This window comes from Arachis duranensis, chromosome 8 (assembly GCF_000817695.3).
Source record: "Arachis duranensis cultivar V14167 chromosome 8, aradu.V14167.gnm2.J7QH, whole genome shotgun sequence".
Taxonomy (NCBI): Eukaryota; Viridiplantae; Streptophyta; class Magnoliopsida; order Fabales; family Fabaceae; genus Arachis; species Arachis duranensis.
In genome coordinates, this window is record NC_029779.3 from 30,785,018 (window position 1) to 30,798,548 (window position 13,531).

General features: G+C 29.8%; 1 protein-coding gene across 1 annotated transcript; it reads left to right on the plus strand.

Moving 5' to 3' along the window:
* Nucleotides 1–2,607: 2,607 nt before the first annotated feature.
* On the plus strand, nucleotides 2,608–4,076 carry LOC107462081 (zinc finger protein CONSTANS-LIKE 2). Its single transcript, XM_016080648.3, has 2 exons — nucleotides 2,608–3,358; nucleotides 3,564–4,076. Exons 1-2 carry the CDS (start codon nucleotides 2,822–2,824, stop codon nucleotides 3,630–3,632), a joined length of 606 nt encoding a protein of 201 aa, XP_015936134.1. The 5' UTR covers nucleotides 2,608–2,821; the 3' UTR covers nucleotides 3,633–4,076.
* Nucleotides 4,077–13,531: the final 9,455 nt, after the last annotated feature.

The following is a 13,531-nucleotide window of genomic DNA, read 5'->3' on the forward strand; positions in this document are numbered from 1 at the left end:
CGGCCGTGGCGGGTGGGCAGCACGAAAGAGATTATACGAGACTTGTATGACGCAATCGGACGTTCGCGGAGAAGTTGGGTGGTGTCAGCCAAAGGCTAGGCGGCGACAACTGGAATCTGAGTGGCGCCTGACCGAATAACGAGGAAATGAAGTAACGATTGTGTTATTCTACAAACCAAAATTTGTGAACAGAGGAGGGAAGTTAGAATGATAAGGGTAAAAAACCTTAATAAGCCAAGTCAAGAATCATGTAACGTAAATACGCCAAAGCGAAAATCGTTTCAGCAATAAGCCAAATCATATTTTTATATAATTCGAACCATGCTGGTTCGAATTCCATTTCTACATAATTCGAACCAGCTTGGTTCGAATTATACACAAACACATGCATACACGTAATTCGAACCAACTTGGTTCGAATTACACACAAACACACGCACACACTAATTCGAACCAGCTTGGTTCGAATTACACACAGTAATTCATGGTATAATTTGAATTATGCTGTTAAAAAATTAATAATTTATTTAAAAAAATTTATTAAAAAAATTAATAATTTAAAAATAAAAAAATATATATTTTTATTTCATACGTTAAAAAAGCTAACAAAATATTTAATTACGAGACTTCTTTAAAATATTAATGAGTTATCAATTCGAATTTCATACAATACTCTTTTGCTCATTTTTAATAGTTCATGAAATTTTTTTTAATAAATTTATTTAAATTATACCACAAAAAAATATTTTATTCTATACAAAATAATTTAAAAAATGGCTTAAAAGATGTTAGGAGTACTATAAAAATTTGTAATGACTTAGGACATTAAAGAAATACTCTACATAGTCGATAATAATTTAGAAATTAAAGAAAATATATTTTTATCATGTATTTACCTAAATCACTAGAATATTACAAATTTTTATAATACATAAAATATTTTTTTGTGGTATAATTTAAATAAATTTATTAAAAAATATTCATGAACTATCAAGAATGTGCAGAAGAGTATTGTATAGAATTCGAATTACTCACCATATTTTTTAATAAATTTATTTAAATTATACCACAAAAAAATATTTTATTCTATGCAAAATAATTTAAAAAATGGCTTAAAAGATGTTAGAAGTACTATAAAAATTTGTAAAGTCCTAATGACTTCGGACATTAAACAAATACTCCACATAGTCACTAATAATTTAGAAATTAAAGAAAAAATATTTTTATCATGTATTTACCTAAATCACTAGAATATTACAAACTTTTATAGTACTCATAACATCTTTTAAGCCATTTTTTAAAATTATTTTGTATAGAACAAAATATATTTTTTAATTATTTTGTATGGAATAAAATATTTTCTTTCATTTCTAAATTATTATTGACTATGTAGAGTATTTTATTTAAAATTTGAATACATGCATGTATTTACCTAAGTTATTATAACATTACAAATTTTTATAGTACTCCTAACATTTTTTAAGCCATTTTTTTTAAATTGTTTTGCATAGGATAAAATATTTTTTGTACTATAATTTAAAAAAATTTATTAAAAAAATTTATTAAAAAATATTCATGAACTATTAAAATGGACAGAAAAGTATTGTATGGAATTCGAATTGATAGCTCATTAATATTTTAAAGAAGTCTCGTAATTAAATATTTTGTTAGCTTTTTTCGAATTAATAGCTCATTAAGATTTTAAAGAAGTCTCGTAATTAAATATTTTGTTAGTTTTTTTTAACGTATGAAATAAAAATATATATTTTTTATTTTTAAATTATTAATTTTTTAATAATTTTTTTAAATAAATTATTAATTTTTTAACAGCATAACTCGAATTATACCATGAATTACTGTGTGTAATTCGAACCAAGCTGGTTCGAATTAGTGTGTGCGTGTGTTTGTGTGTAATTCGAACCAAACTGGTGTGTGCGTGTGTTTGTGTGTAATTCGAATCAAGCTGGTTCGAATTACGTGTATGCATGTGTTTGTGTATAATTCGAACTAAGCTGGTTCGAATTATGTAGAAATGGAATTCGAACCAACATGGTTCGAATTATATAAAAATATGATTTGGTTTATTGCTGAAACGATTTTCGTTTTGGCGTATTTACGTTACATGATTCTTGACTTGGCTTATTAAAGTTTTTTACATAATGGGTGTTAGTGTAACTGCACTATTTGTAATTTGGTTTAATTTAAAATTTTTATTTTTAAAATTTTAAAATCTAAAATTATTAATAATTAATTAATAAAAAATTTAAAATTTTAATTTTACTTTCATTTTTTATTTTATTATTCACATGATTTATGATTCTCATTGTTTCTCTGTATTTTTTTTAACCATTTTTAGTATTAAATTTTGATGTAGGGTACATATAAAAATATTTGTTAAAAGAAAAAAACAAATGCTATCGAATGAATTTTATAATTTCTATACATCAAAATTACAGAAATTAATTTAGAAATGGAAGAAAAGATAGTGTTATGCAGTTAAACTGTATTTTTTTTTTTGACTTAAATTAAACTGTAATTTTTTAACAAGTATCATAACCATAAACAGTAGGTGTATTTTATTTATTTATATATACTCATCAAGTTGCACCTTCAATTTTCTTCTCTTCCCTTCTAACCCATACCGTACCTGCAGACCAAGAGAGAGAAAGAAAGGAAACCATATATCCCGGCCACACACACAGAGACAGTTACAAACAGATAGAGGAAGAGACCAAAACCATACCAAAGACGAAAACCGTAAGACTCAAAATTCCCATCATTCTCCTTCATTCTTCTTCTGAAATAGCAACAACGACTGCAGATGAAGAGCTGCGAGTTGTGCAAGGTTCCGGCCAGGACCTTCTGCGAGTCCGACCAGGCCAGTCTCTGTTGGGACTGCGACGCCAACGTTCATGGTGCTAACTTCCTCGTCGCCAGGCACACAAGAACCCTCCTCTGTCACGCCTGCCAGTCACCCACGCCCTGGAAGGCTTCCGGCGACAGGTTAGGCAACACCGTCTCGCTCTGTGAGATGTGCGCCGGCGGCAACAAGGTCTCCGCGGAGGAGAGCGAAGGAGGCAATGACGACGACATAGACACCGAGGACGACGATCTTGAAGACGAAGAAGAGGAAGAGGATGATGACGATGACGAGGTTCCCGCCGACGAGGAGGAGGAAGAAGACGGGGACAACCAGGTGGTGCCTTGGTCCTCTACGGCGCCGCCCCCGCCGGCTCCGAGTTCATCCAGCAGCGAAGAGTCGGTCAGCCGCCGGTGCAACCACGCAGACGAAGAGGATTTTTCTGAGGCAGTTCCCTTAAAACGGCATCGTCACGATGTGGATCATGATGATTTTCTGGTTTGTATTCTTACTCCTTTTTGAATTCTTTTTTCTCTTCCAAAATAAGTTACTTGGAAAAAACAAAAGAATAATTTTATACATCTATTACCGTTACGGATTTGGGGGAAAACAAGGGGGACTTATTAGTTATTACTGATTATTCTTGAAAATGATGATTTCTTCTTTCATTTTATTTATCTTTTGGTTTCTAATGTTTTGTTAGGAGGGTTCGAAAGCTTGGAGATATAAACGGAGATACGGGGGGAGTGGAGAGAGGAGGTTGGTTGGTTAGGATACGGCGGTGGAGCACGGCGTTGAGCGCCGGAAGGAGTAGCCCGGCGGCAGCGTTGTCGATGGGGAGTTTTGATGGACCACGCGGTTGCAGGTTGCTTGCAGTTGCTGATGCGTTGGTAGAGCCTCCGAAACCGTTTGATCAGGAGAGCACGTGGCGTTATCTTAGCCGCACGATCTTTTGGCGTTGGTACTATAAGAAATTATTTGTGCTTCAGCTCTTTGATTAACACCCTCTAACAGCACTCATGACGGTTGCCCTTTTTTTTTTTTCCTTTTTTGTATGATGATGACTATGACCATCATCATGTACGAGTCTGTTTTATTTTTTAATTTTTTTTATATTTTTAAAGATTAAGATTGTTATTGAATCTGGTGATGACATAGCTTCTTTCTCTTTTTCCTTTAAATTTCCTTTGTAAATGCAATAGTCTTTTTTTTCCTATTTATTTATTATTATTGTTATAGATTGCCAGAACGACTTGTTTCTTCATTTTTCAGGATATTAAACACTGGAAATATGCATTTGCTCTTGATATGATTGTATAATAACAAAAGTGAATGTAGTAAATATTTTAAGGAAATTTAGCTAGTAGAGGGCCTGAAAATTTCGTATTGGTGAGTTTTAAATTTTTAATGTGTTTTTTTTCTAAGATATGTAATTTAACTTACTAGGAAAACCCAACAAATTACTAATGAGGCTTGAAAGCTACACCCGGTAGTTTAAATTCCATTTTATGAATTGAAAATAAATTAATTGATGTAGGGATATACTTGGTTACTTATTTGAATCCGGAAAAGACAAAACAGAGCAGTTGTAGTAGTAAGAAAATGTTACGACCAGCTGTTAAACACGCCAGACGCATGAAAACTTGTGGTTGTGGGCTTGTGGCTATGAATCGCAAAACTCTGTTTCTCTTTCCTTCTATGGTGTGCTAGCAAGGAAGGACAATTCCTTGAGGAGTTGTGATTATGTGCTGCATACATTAAGAATACACTATTTATTTGATATTTGATTTGTTTAACACATTTTTTTTGGTCTAATTGTCTCTTTTAAAAAGTAAAAAATAATATTTTTTAATACATTTGGATATATTTAAATAAAAAAATTATTTATATACTAAAATTAATTATTATGAATTGGTATATAAATATATCATATTTAATTTATTTTTAAAATATATTTTATTTTTTAATATATATTTTATACTAATAATTAATTTTAATGTATACTTAATATAATTTATTTACGTATGATAGTATGTCAAAGTGTTAAATCTTACTTTCGATGTATTTTATTAAAATGTTTTAATATAATATGAAATATTAATTATAAATATAAAAATAATTTAAATTATTTTATATAATTAAAATTTATTACAAAGATTAAAATATTATATAGTTAATATGTAAAATTTTTTATATTTTAAGTATATATCATAAACAAAAATTTAAAATTAACTTATTTGTGTGCATTTTTATCCCGTAGGGTTTAGTGTTCACGAAGATCATGGCACTTTCTTAGGTGGTGTGCCATGAAATTGCTTTCGCAGAGCGGTTATGCTATTGCCTATGTATCTATCTACCTTAGTCCTTAGATTAGTCACTTGCCTTACAACGACAAACACATGAATTACGAAATCAATGGGAACTCCCAATTCTTATGACCACTAATCCATGCTTATTTCACGTGCCATGTTCCTGGAATTGCACCACCTTCCTTCCTTCTATTCTTAAATTAAGAATATCTTATTTCCCATCTGAGCTCACCAACCAATTAATAATATAGTCCTACAAGGTCAAGTCATAGTAGTGCTCCTATCCACATTGTAGATGTTAGATTAATATAATATAATATAATATACAATTATTTTATGTGGTAGATATTTTCGTTTTCTTATTTAGTAATTAATGCGGTTGTGACTTGTGGTAGCCAAATATCTGGGAGCTAGCTTATTAACCTTGTGGTTGTGGTCCAGTTGGATTAGCATGATTATCGTTATAATAATGTACTTAATTTAATACAACAAATAATTAATCAAATATCAAAGCTAAAAAAGATTGATTGGCTTTGCATGAATATGCTACTTTGAATGCACACTGGTAGAACATAAAAATAAAAATAATAATCATGGGTGGTGTGGCCGGCCATCACATCAAGTGGATGAAAAGCTTTATACAATAGAGGGAATTCAACTTTATTGAAATGAGATACAAAAACCTGTTACTTGTACTATAATATTATAAGAAGCACACAAGAAGGGTTCATTAATGAATTATATAATAATAAAAAAGAAAGTCGTACTAAGCGAGTAAAGGTATCTTAAGAGCCTCAGAAAGAAGTTGTGGCTGAGGGAGGCTCTCCCAGAAAATCAGCCAGCCATTCATCAAACAACCATTCAAATTATTGGAATTGAAACACATGGTAAGGAGCGCGCGTAATAATTAATCCTAATCTATTAATCATCCTCTAGCCTAGTCTAATCACATTATTTTAATTGAAACAACGTTGAATTTTAACCAAGGGAGCTAGCTAGGGGGATAAAAAGGAGGCGCTTGCAGCTACAAAAAATAATTACATTACATAAAGTATAAAAAGTAATAAAAATAATAGTTGCATGTGTATATAGTAGTGGGGGTAAGTTCATGTGGTGGAGAATGATCGGTGTTTATATACGGTGGTGGATGTATGTATGTATGTATGTGTGGATTTTTCTCATATGCTTTGTTAAGAAGAGTGTTTGTGTTGATTGAGGGCGAAAGAGGGTGGATCCTGATCCGTTACGATCTGTGTGTGTGTGGTGTCTTTATTGTCCTTAGATGCATCTCGCGTACGCGCTGACCAATGCGCTCATTTTCCTCTCAAAACGACAATCGAATATTTACTGACTTTTCACCCATTCCCTATTCAGTATTCCTATACAGTATCCATTATCTAAGATTTTTTCCCCCTTTTTTCTTTTTCTATTATTTTCTTCTTTGTTCTGCTTTCTTTTTCTTTTGGACACGTTCAACCTCCGGTCGCATGGTCAATGTCATTTCGCGTTTTGACCAAGTTCATACGCTACTCTCTCCTCGTCTCATCAATGATTTATTAAAATTGATTTATAAAAATAGTTAAATAATTTGATAATTTAATTAAATTATTATTTAATAATTTTAATTATTAATTTTACATAAAAAATAATTATACGTAAATCTTTATAAATTATAAGGATCTTGTTAATCTTCATTCTAAGAGTATATTAAATATATTAAAATTTCAAAAATTCTATTATTATGTTCTTAAAATAAGTTTTTAGAACACAAATGATCTAATTCCAAATCATAATTATTGGTTTATTAATTAATCTTGTAGAGCTAAAGTAAAGAACTTGGATGATAGACTCATAGCGCTAGTTAACATAACTTGAAGCATCGGAGAACCGTGAATTGTTATATAAGTATTAAATTTCTTCATGATTGATAAGTGAGCGGTGCAAATTTAATAACAAAAACGATTCTCGTACGGACACGGTGCTACATTCAATTTCTCACCAGGTATACATCAAACGTTAACTTCACAGAGTTGGATCTCTCTAGCAAGTACAGCTACAATTTGACCTAACTTATTCTATAAGTAAATTTAATCTATTTTGACAAAAAAAATCCATATTTATTATTAAAAAAATTACTTTCAGTAATTATTTATTTTATTTTTAGTAGTAATAAAAATAGTTGCTAATATTTTTATTGGTATTTACTCATTAATCATTTTATGTTTTATCGTTAAAAAAATTTAGTAAAAATTATATAATTATTAGTAAAAATATTTTTAGAGACTGCAAAAAGTATATAATTATCATTATAACATGTACTAATAATGACAAATATAGATATATATTCAGGGAAGTTATGTCAAATAATATAAATGTTGAAGGATTTGTGTTGTATATATGTTGATTAGTGTTAATTGGTATTTTCTTTGTAGGCATGACGACAAGTAGCAGAGGTGTCATGAGTAGGTCTTGTGGTCATGGTAGAGGGAGGGTTTCCACCGGTACTTAGGGACTTCTCAGCCATCACCCTCTACCCCGATTACTTCGTTGACCATTGTGACGTCACAGACAGGTCTACCAAACTAGCAGTTCATCATAGTCTTAAACATCAACTATGTGACTCATTTTGCTATGCCCACTTCTGCCTCCTACAGCTCCATTGACAGAGTCCGCGGTAGGTGATGCGTCCCAATCAGATGCTCTTCCACTACCGTCTGTCATATGGATAAGGATTTGGCCTGATGACATGCAAATGTGTGTACATACTATTTTAAGGTCTTTTATCCACAATCTATTTTGAATTTGTTAAGTTTTATGTGTTTTTATGTGTTTGCTAATTTTAAGGTTTTCATTGATAGGTTTGCCCCCAAACAACAATGCATGTACATAGGAGATCTCCAATGTGATTAAGTCCATATATCGATATACGTTAACCTATGGTCGAGCTACACGAAAATTCCTGCTAAGACCAGAGAGGGGTGGTTTCAGAAGTGGGGGGTAAGAACCCAATATTATTGAATTAACTATATTTTAACTGTATTTTATTTCGACTAGCTAATGTAGTTGAATTACTTTGTGCATGAGAAATTCATACGGGATAAGAAACATGATATCTTGATTTGCAAGATCTACGACCACCAGATAGCTAGACGACTTTAGTAGATGATGCAAGACGTTCGTCAGGGGTGCGACCACCTCATGATTTGGCTCTGTCCAAATATTAAGAAGGAACTGGATGTACATTTTAGTACTGAGAAGGAGTTCAAGTGTTGCCTTCTGACGAACAGAACTAACAGAGCTTCGTCGAGGTCATCGAAGTATATCGGTGGGTCGGCGACTTTCATGAAGACGAAGAGCAGGCTGGTATATAGCTTGGTAATCTCTGTTTATCATTACTTGAATTAATTGTTACTTGATTTATTTTATTAGTTGGTTTCAATATGTGTAGTATAAGTCGTTGGAACGTGAGGCGACATTATCGGAGACCTTCAAATATACCCATACATTGACGTCTAACAAGGAGAGATTTGCTGATGAGCAGTCTACGGATCATTATGTAAGTTTCAATTAATTCTAAGTTCGAAATGTATTCGATTTAAAGTCAATCAACTATCATCCTAATCACAATGTGTGTTACATAGGAGGACTACACGCAGAGATTGGAGGTCGCGTCCAACAATCTCAGCCTAGTGGGGACGATACTGGCTCCAATGTCTCAGTCGTAGATCCTGATAGGGTTTGGTATGAGACCGCCTCTGTCTCCTACAAGAATCATGTCTACGGGTTGGGGTCATTTTCCGCCAGCGGCCTCTGCACCTCCAAATTGGTGGCTTCATCTTTCTCTGCCTCTACCACCAGTCCTGCCGATCCCAAGGAAGTTGTCGACTAGAGGGAGGAGGTGCAAAAGCTCACATAGGAGCTTCACCAATAAGCTAAGCAATCTGAGAAGAGGAACAACAAGCTTCTTGCACGTATAGAAGATACCGTTGCCATCAGGTCGGAGCTAACGGAGAAGCTAGAGCGGCTAGAGTGTTTGCAAGACCAGATGGCGGTATACAACGACCAGATGCATGCTGGAGGCAGCGGCGCTACTTGTGGGGCGCTAACATCAGCACCTAGTCTGCTGCCTCAACAAAGAACAGACGACGACGACGATTGCTGGAATTCGTACAATTTAGGGATTTAATTTATTTTATGTCTATTTCATTGTATTATATTCATATCTTTGATATTTAATAAAATGGTTAGTTGATTTATGATAATTTTGAATTTGTGCCCTAATTTTGTAAACAAAAATTTTAATTTGACTACTAATTATGCGCTAAGTGTGCAAAAAAAAAATATGCCGTCAAATTTTCAGTAGAATAATCTGACGGTAATTAGGCGCTATAAAACATAATATGGCACAAAACATAATCCGATGGTATCCAACAGTTTATTTTTGTCACATTAATTGCAAAATTCGACGCAAAATTCGTCGGTAATTAGCGTCAGACAAAATAATCTGCCAATAAAAATTTTTCGGCGTCGTTTATCCCGTCAAATTCAATCTGATGATATTAATTACTGACAAATTTATAATAAATTCAGCGTTAAATCTGACGGTATTTAACGTTTTTCTTCTAGTGATATCGATGGATCAATACCTGAAAAAGAGCCTTAATAAGGGATAAACAAAAAGACAATAATTAAAATTGAATAGAAAAGATAAATCAAAATTTAAAATAGAAAAATAAAAGGGACAAATTGAAATTGAATATAAAGAGAATCACTCTATTTTTTATTCAATTTCTTGACATAACAAGAAAATAGAGTCACTCAAGTTAATTTGTCCACACTCCACATCATAGTTTAAAAATTGAATAAAAAATAATTACTCAACTTTCTACCCAATTCTTCAATACAATAAGAGAGAGACCTATTCAATCTTACTTGTCCACACACCATAATTTCGTTACGAAATTAAAAAATACTCTGACAATCTTCTATTTTCTCTATAACGATTATAACAATTTAAAAGTTTTTTATAACTTCTTATTAAATTAAAATTAAAAAAATTCTAAATCTATTAACATAAAAATTAATTTAATAATTAAATAAATAAAATCAAAATACATAAAATTAAATAATTAAATATTTTAATATTTAAAAATATAAACTAATAACTAAAAAATAATACTTAAATTCTTCCTATTAAGAACATTTCAACCACGTATTATGAGGCTTTGGATTCTCTCACCATATGAGTTAGCTTTTGCTGTAATAATTTTCTTAAAATATTGTAATTCATTATATTGGTGTCGTCATTGAAAATTGGCCAACCAAAAAAGACTACCTATAAAAAAATCTGATCAGTGGATGATTTTAACTGATAAAAGATCGAGTAAAGTACCACTATCGTATAGTAAATCATTGGGATGCCAACTCTTAAAGAGAGATGCTATGTTATAAATTTTGTGGGACTAATACTTAAAATAGTTTCACATACATGAAGAGCCAACACTTGAAAAAAAGTCTTATAAAATATAAATTCTTTTGTAGTAATAATTTTTTTAAGATTTTGTGGTTCATTACATTATCATAATTATTTGTTTATTTAATCATTCAAAAATAATTAATATAAAACTAATAAAATAAGTTTTTTAATTAATTCCAAACTAATTAAATAATTAAAGACAACACATAACAAATTTAGAGAATGTATATGTACTATTATAGATAAAAAACGAATAACGTCATATCACAAATTATATTCCAATCAATCATTAAAATTAATTATTATATATTTATATATAAATATGTATATTATTTAATTAATTTTTAATATATATTTTATACAAACAATTAATTTAAAATTAATTTTTCATGTTCACATGACATGATCGCAGTAAACTACCAAATTGGGCCAGCTGTATTTATTTGACCAATATGCTTCGTCAGTTCTTCATTTCTTCGATATGAATTATCGGATCACTTGATATATATCACTTTATAAAATTATTTGATCTCTAGATGTTATGTTGTTATTATCTGATCAGCTGATATATATCACTATAAAATTTTATTATATATAGTTCAATCTCATCTCATACATAATGTATAATTCCATTGTTTATATCATGAGTAATGAAGGGTGGTGATGATATGGATTTACATGACCATAAAACAAAAGAAAATAAATTGATATATGATTCATTTATTAATGCCACCATAGAGATCTTATGGCCCATATTTTGGTGCGAGGTACTAGATATTTTAACTTATGTAGTGTGGAGGATATATAAGTAGCTAGCTCTACTCATATATATGAATTTGACTTATAGAATCAAAAATAGAATATATGTGGTGAATAGGATTGGGCAACTAATTTAAGCCATGCGATTATAATATGTAGCCCCACAATAAAATATGCTTGAAATTTCTCATAACACATAGGAGTGAAGATGAATTAGGCATATGCTTTCGATATATATGCATGCCAAGCCGAGTACACGTCACGCATTTCCTCACTACTTTCCAGCATTGAATGTTAACACATTATGGGAAAGTATTGCAAGGGCTATAAAATTTCACCTCGCATGATGATCGAGAATACATGGTTGAGGAAGCTATATGCTATATGCTTGGCTGAGTTTCTTTGCCACGCGTCCGAGTAAGTAGTGGAGGTTATAATAATAAGACTGACACAGTAACATGCATGATGCATGTATATATGTAGGGGATATATTTCTTTCTAGTAACACCTAGAACATTCTAGTCTCCTTTAGTTTACAAGTTTATACCCTAATTATTATAAATAGATAATTGTTTCATAAATAGTGTTTAATTTCTATAGAGGATTAGGAGCAATCCCGTTAAAATTCTATTCCTAGTCCATGATCATCATATCATTAGAGTGCGTTTGGTTTAGTGTTGGAAACTTCAAACACATATTTAGTTTTTTTTCACTAAGTTTTACTTTTTTTTTTAGCTAATTTTTTTAATCATAAACACAAACATAATTCCGTAGTGTAACCCACCTTCACCAAAAACTTAAAATTCTAACTATTGTCATTCGCTTTTTTCGTTTAACCATTAACTAAAAAAAATTATTTCTTATCTACTAATTTCTCCTTTATTATTTATATGATAATTTTTATTTTTTATAATATTTATTTTTAATACTCTCTCATTCGTATTATTATTTTTTATAAAATTCTTATTATTTTTGGTTTATATGAGTTTCTTTTATCGCTCTTGTTATTTCTTTTTTATGTAGATTTTTTTTATATTGTAATTCTATTAATTTTATTAAAAAGACTAAATTAAATAAAAAAACTAACGTAAAAATAATATTAGCATCATAAGTAATAAAAAAATTCTAACTAAAAAATATTAAGAGTACTAGAAAAAATATTAGAATTTATTTAAAGTATCTAAGATAAAATAATTATTTAAATTTATATCTTTTTTAGTAATTTTTTATCTAAAAGTGATTTTGAATAATATAATCCAAATAATATTTAATTTATTATAATCTATTTTGATATAAATATTGTCAAACATAAATCACATTAATATCAACTCACTTTTAATCAAAATCAAATTTATACAAATTTCCATTTATAAACTTCAATCCAAACACACACTAACTGTTTGTATCATTTTACGGTGCAAGTCAAATCCTTGATAGATTCCATTTTGTCGACAAAACTTTTACTTATTGTTAGAGACATAACCGGTGATGGATCTAAAAAATTTTAGAAGTGGGGATAAATTAATAAAAAATATTATTAATATATATATTTAGATATTTAAATCTTGAAATGTATTAGTTAGTCAAGTTTCTAATAAATAAATATAATTAACACATCTAAAAGTATATTAATTTAAATATTTTTTCATTTCAATGTTTTGGTAATATTGCATGAATAATATATTTATTATTAATACTAACGTCTAGTCAAGCATCTAATATCCGTCAAATCTTATTTTTATTGATTATTTTTTATATGATACAAAAAAAATAATAACTCAGTATATAGCTAAAAAAATTTATAAAGAGTATAACTCGGATGAATTAGCTAATTTAGAATTTTTATTATTTTTTATTTTGGTGTCTGAATTTTAATTAAAATTATGTGAGAGGGATAAAAAAATTGTAAAAAAAAAATAAAAATTTAAATCAAATAACTACAATTCTCTTTATATATATAGATATGGATAAAATAATATCTTTTTTCTGTTAAACAAATATTCAAATAATTTTTCGATATTTAATTACAAAGTTGACATTTTATAATATTATGATAAAAATATTTTTGACAAAAATAATATTAAATGTATAAATAAAATTAAATTAAACAAAATAATAAAAAATAAA

Coding starts and splice junctions, on each gene's coding strand:
- LOC107462081 (XM_016080648.3), top strand. CDS start 2,822: ATGAAGAGCTGCGAGTTGTGCAAGGTTCCGGCCAGGACCTTCTGCGAG. Junction 3,359..3,563: donor TGGATCATGATGATTTTCTG/GTTTGTATTCTT, acceptor ATGTTTTGTTAG/GAGGGTTCGAAAGCTTGGAG.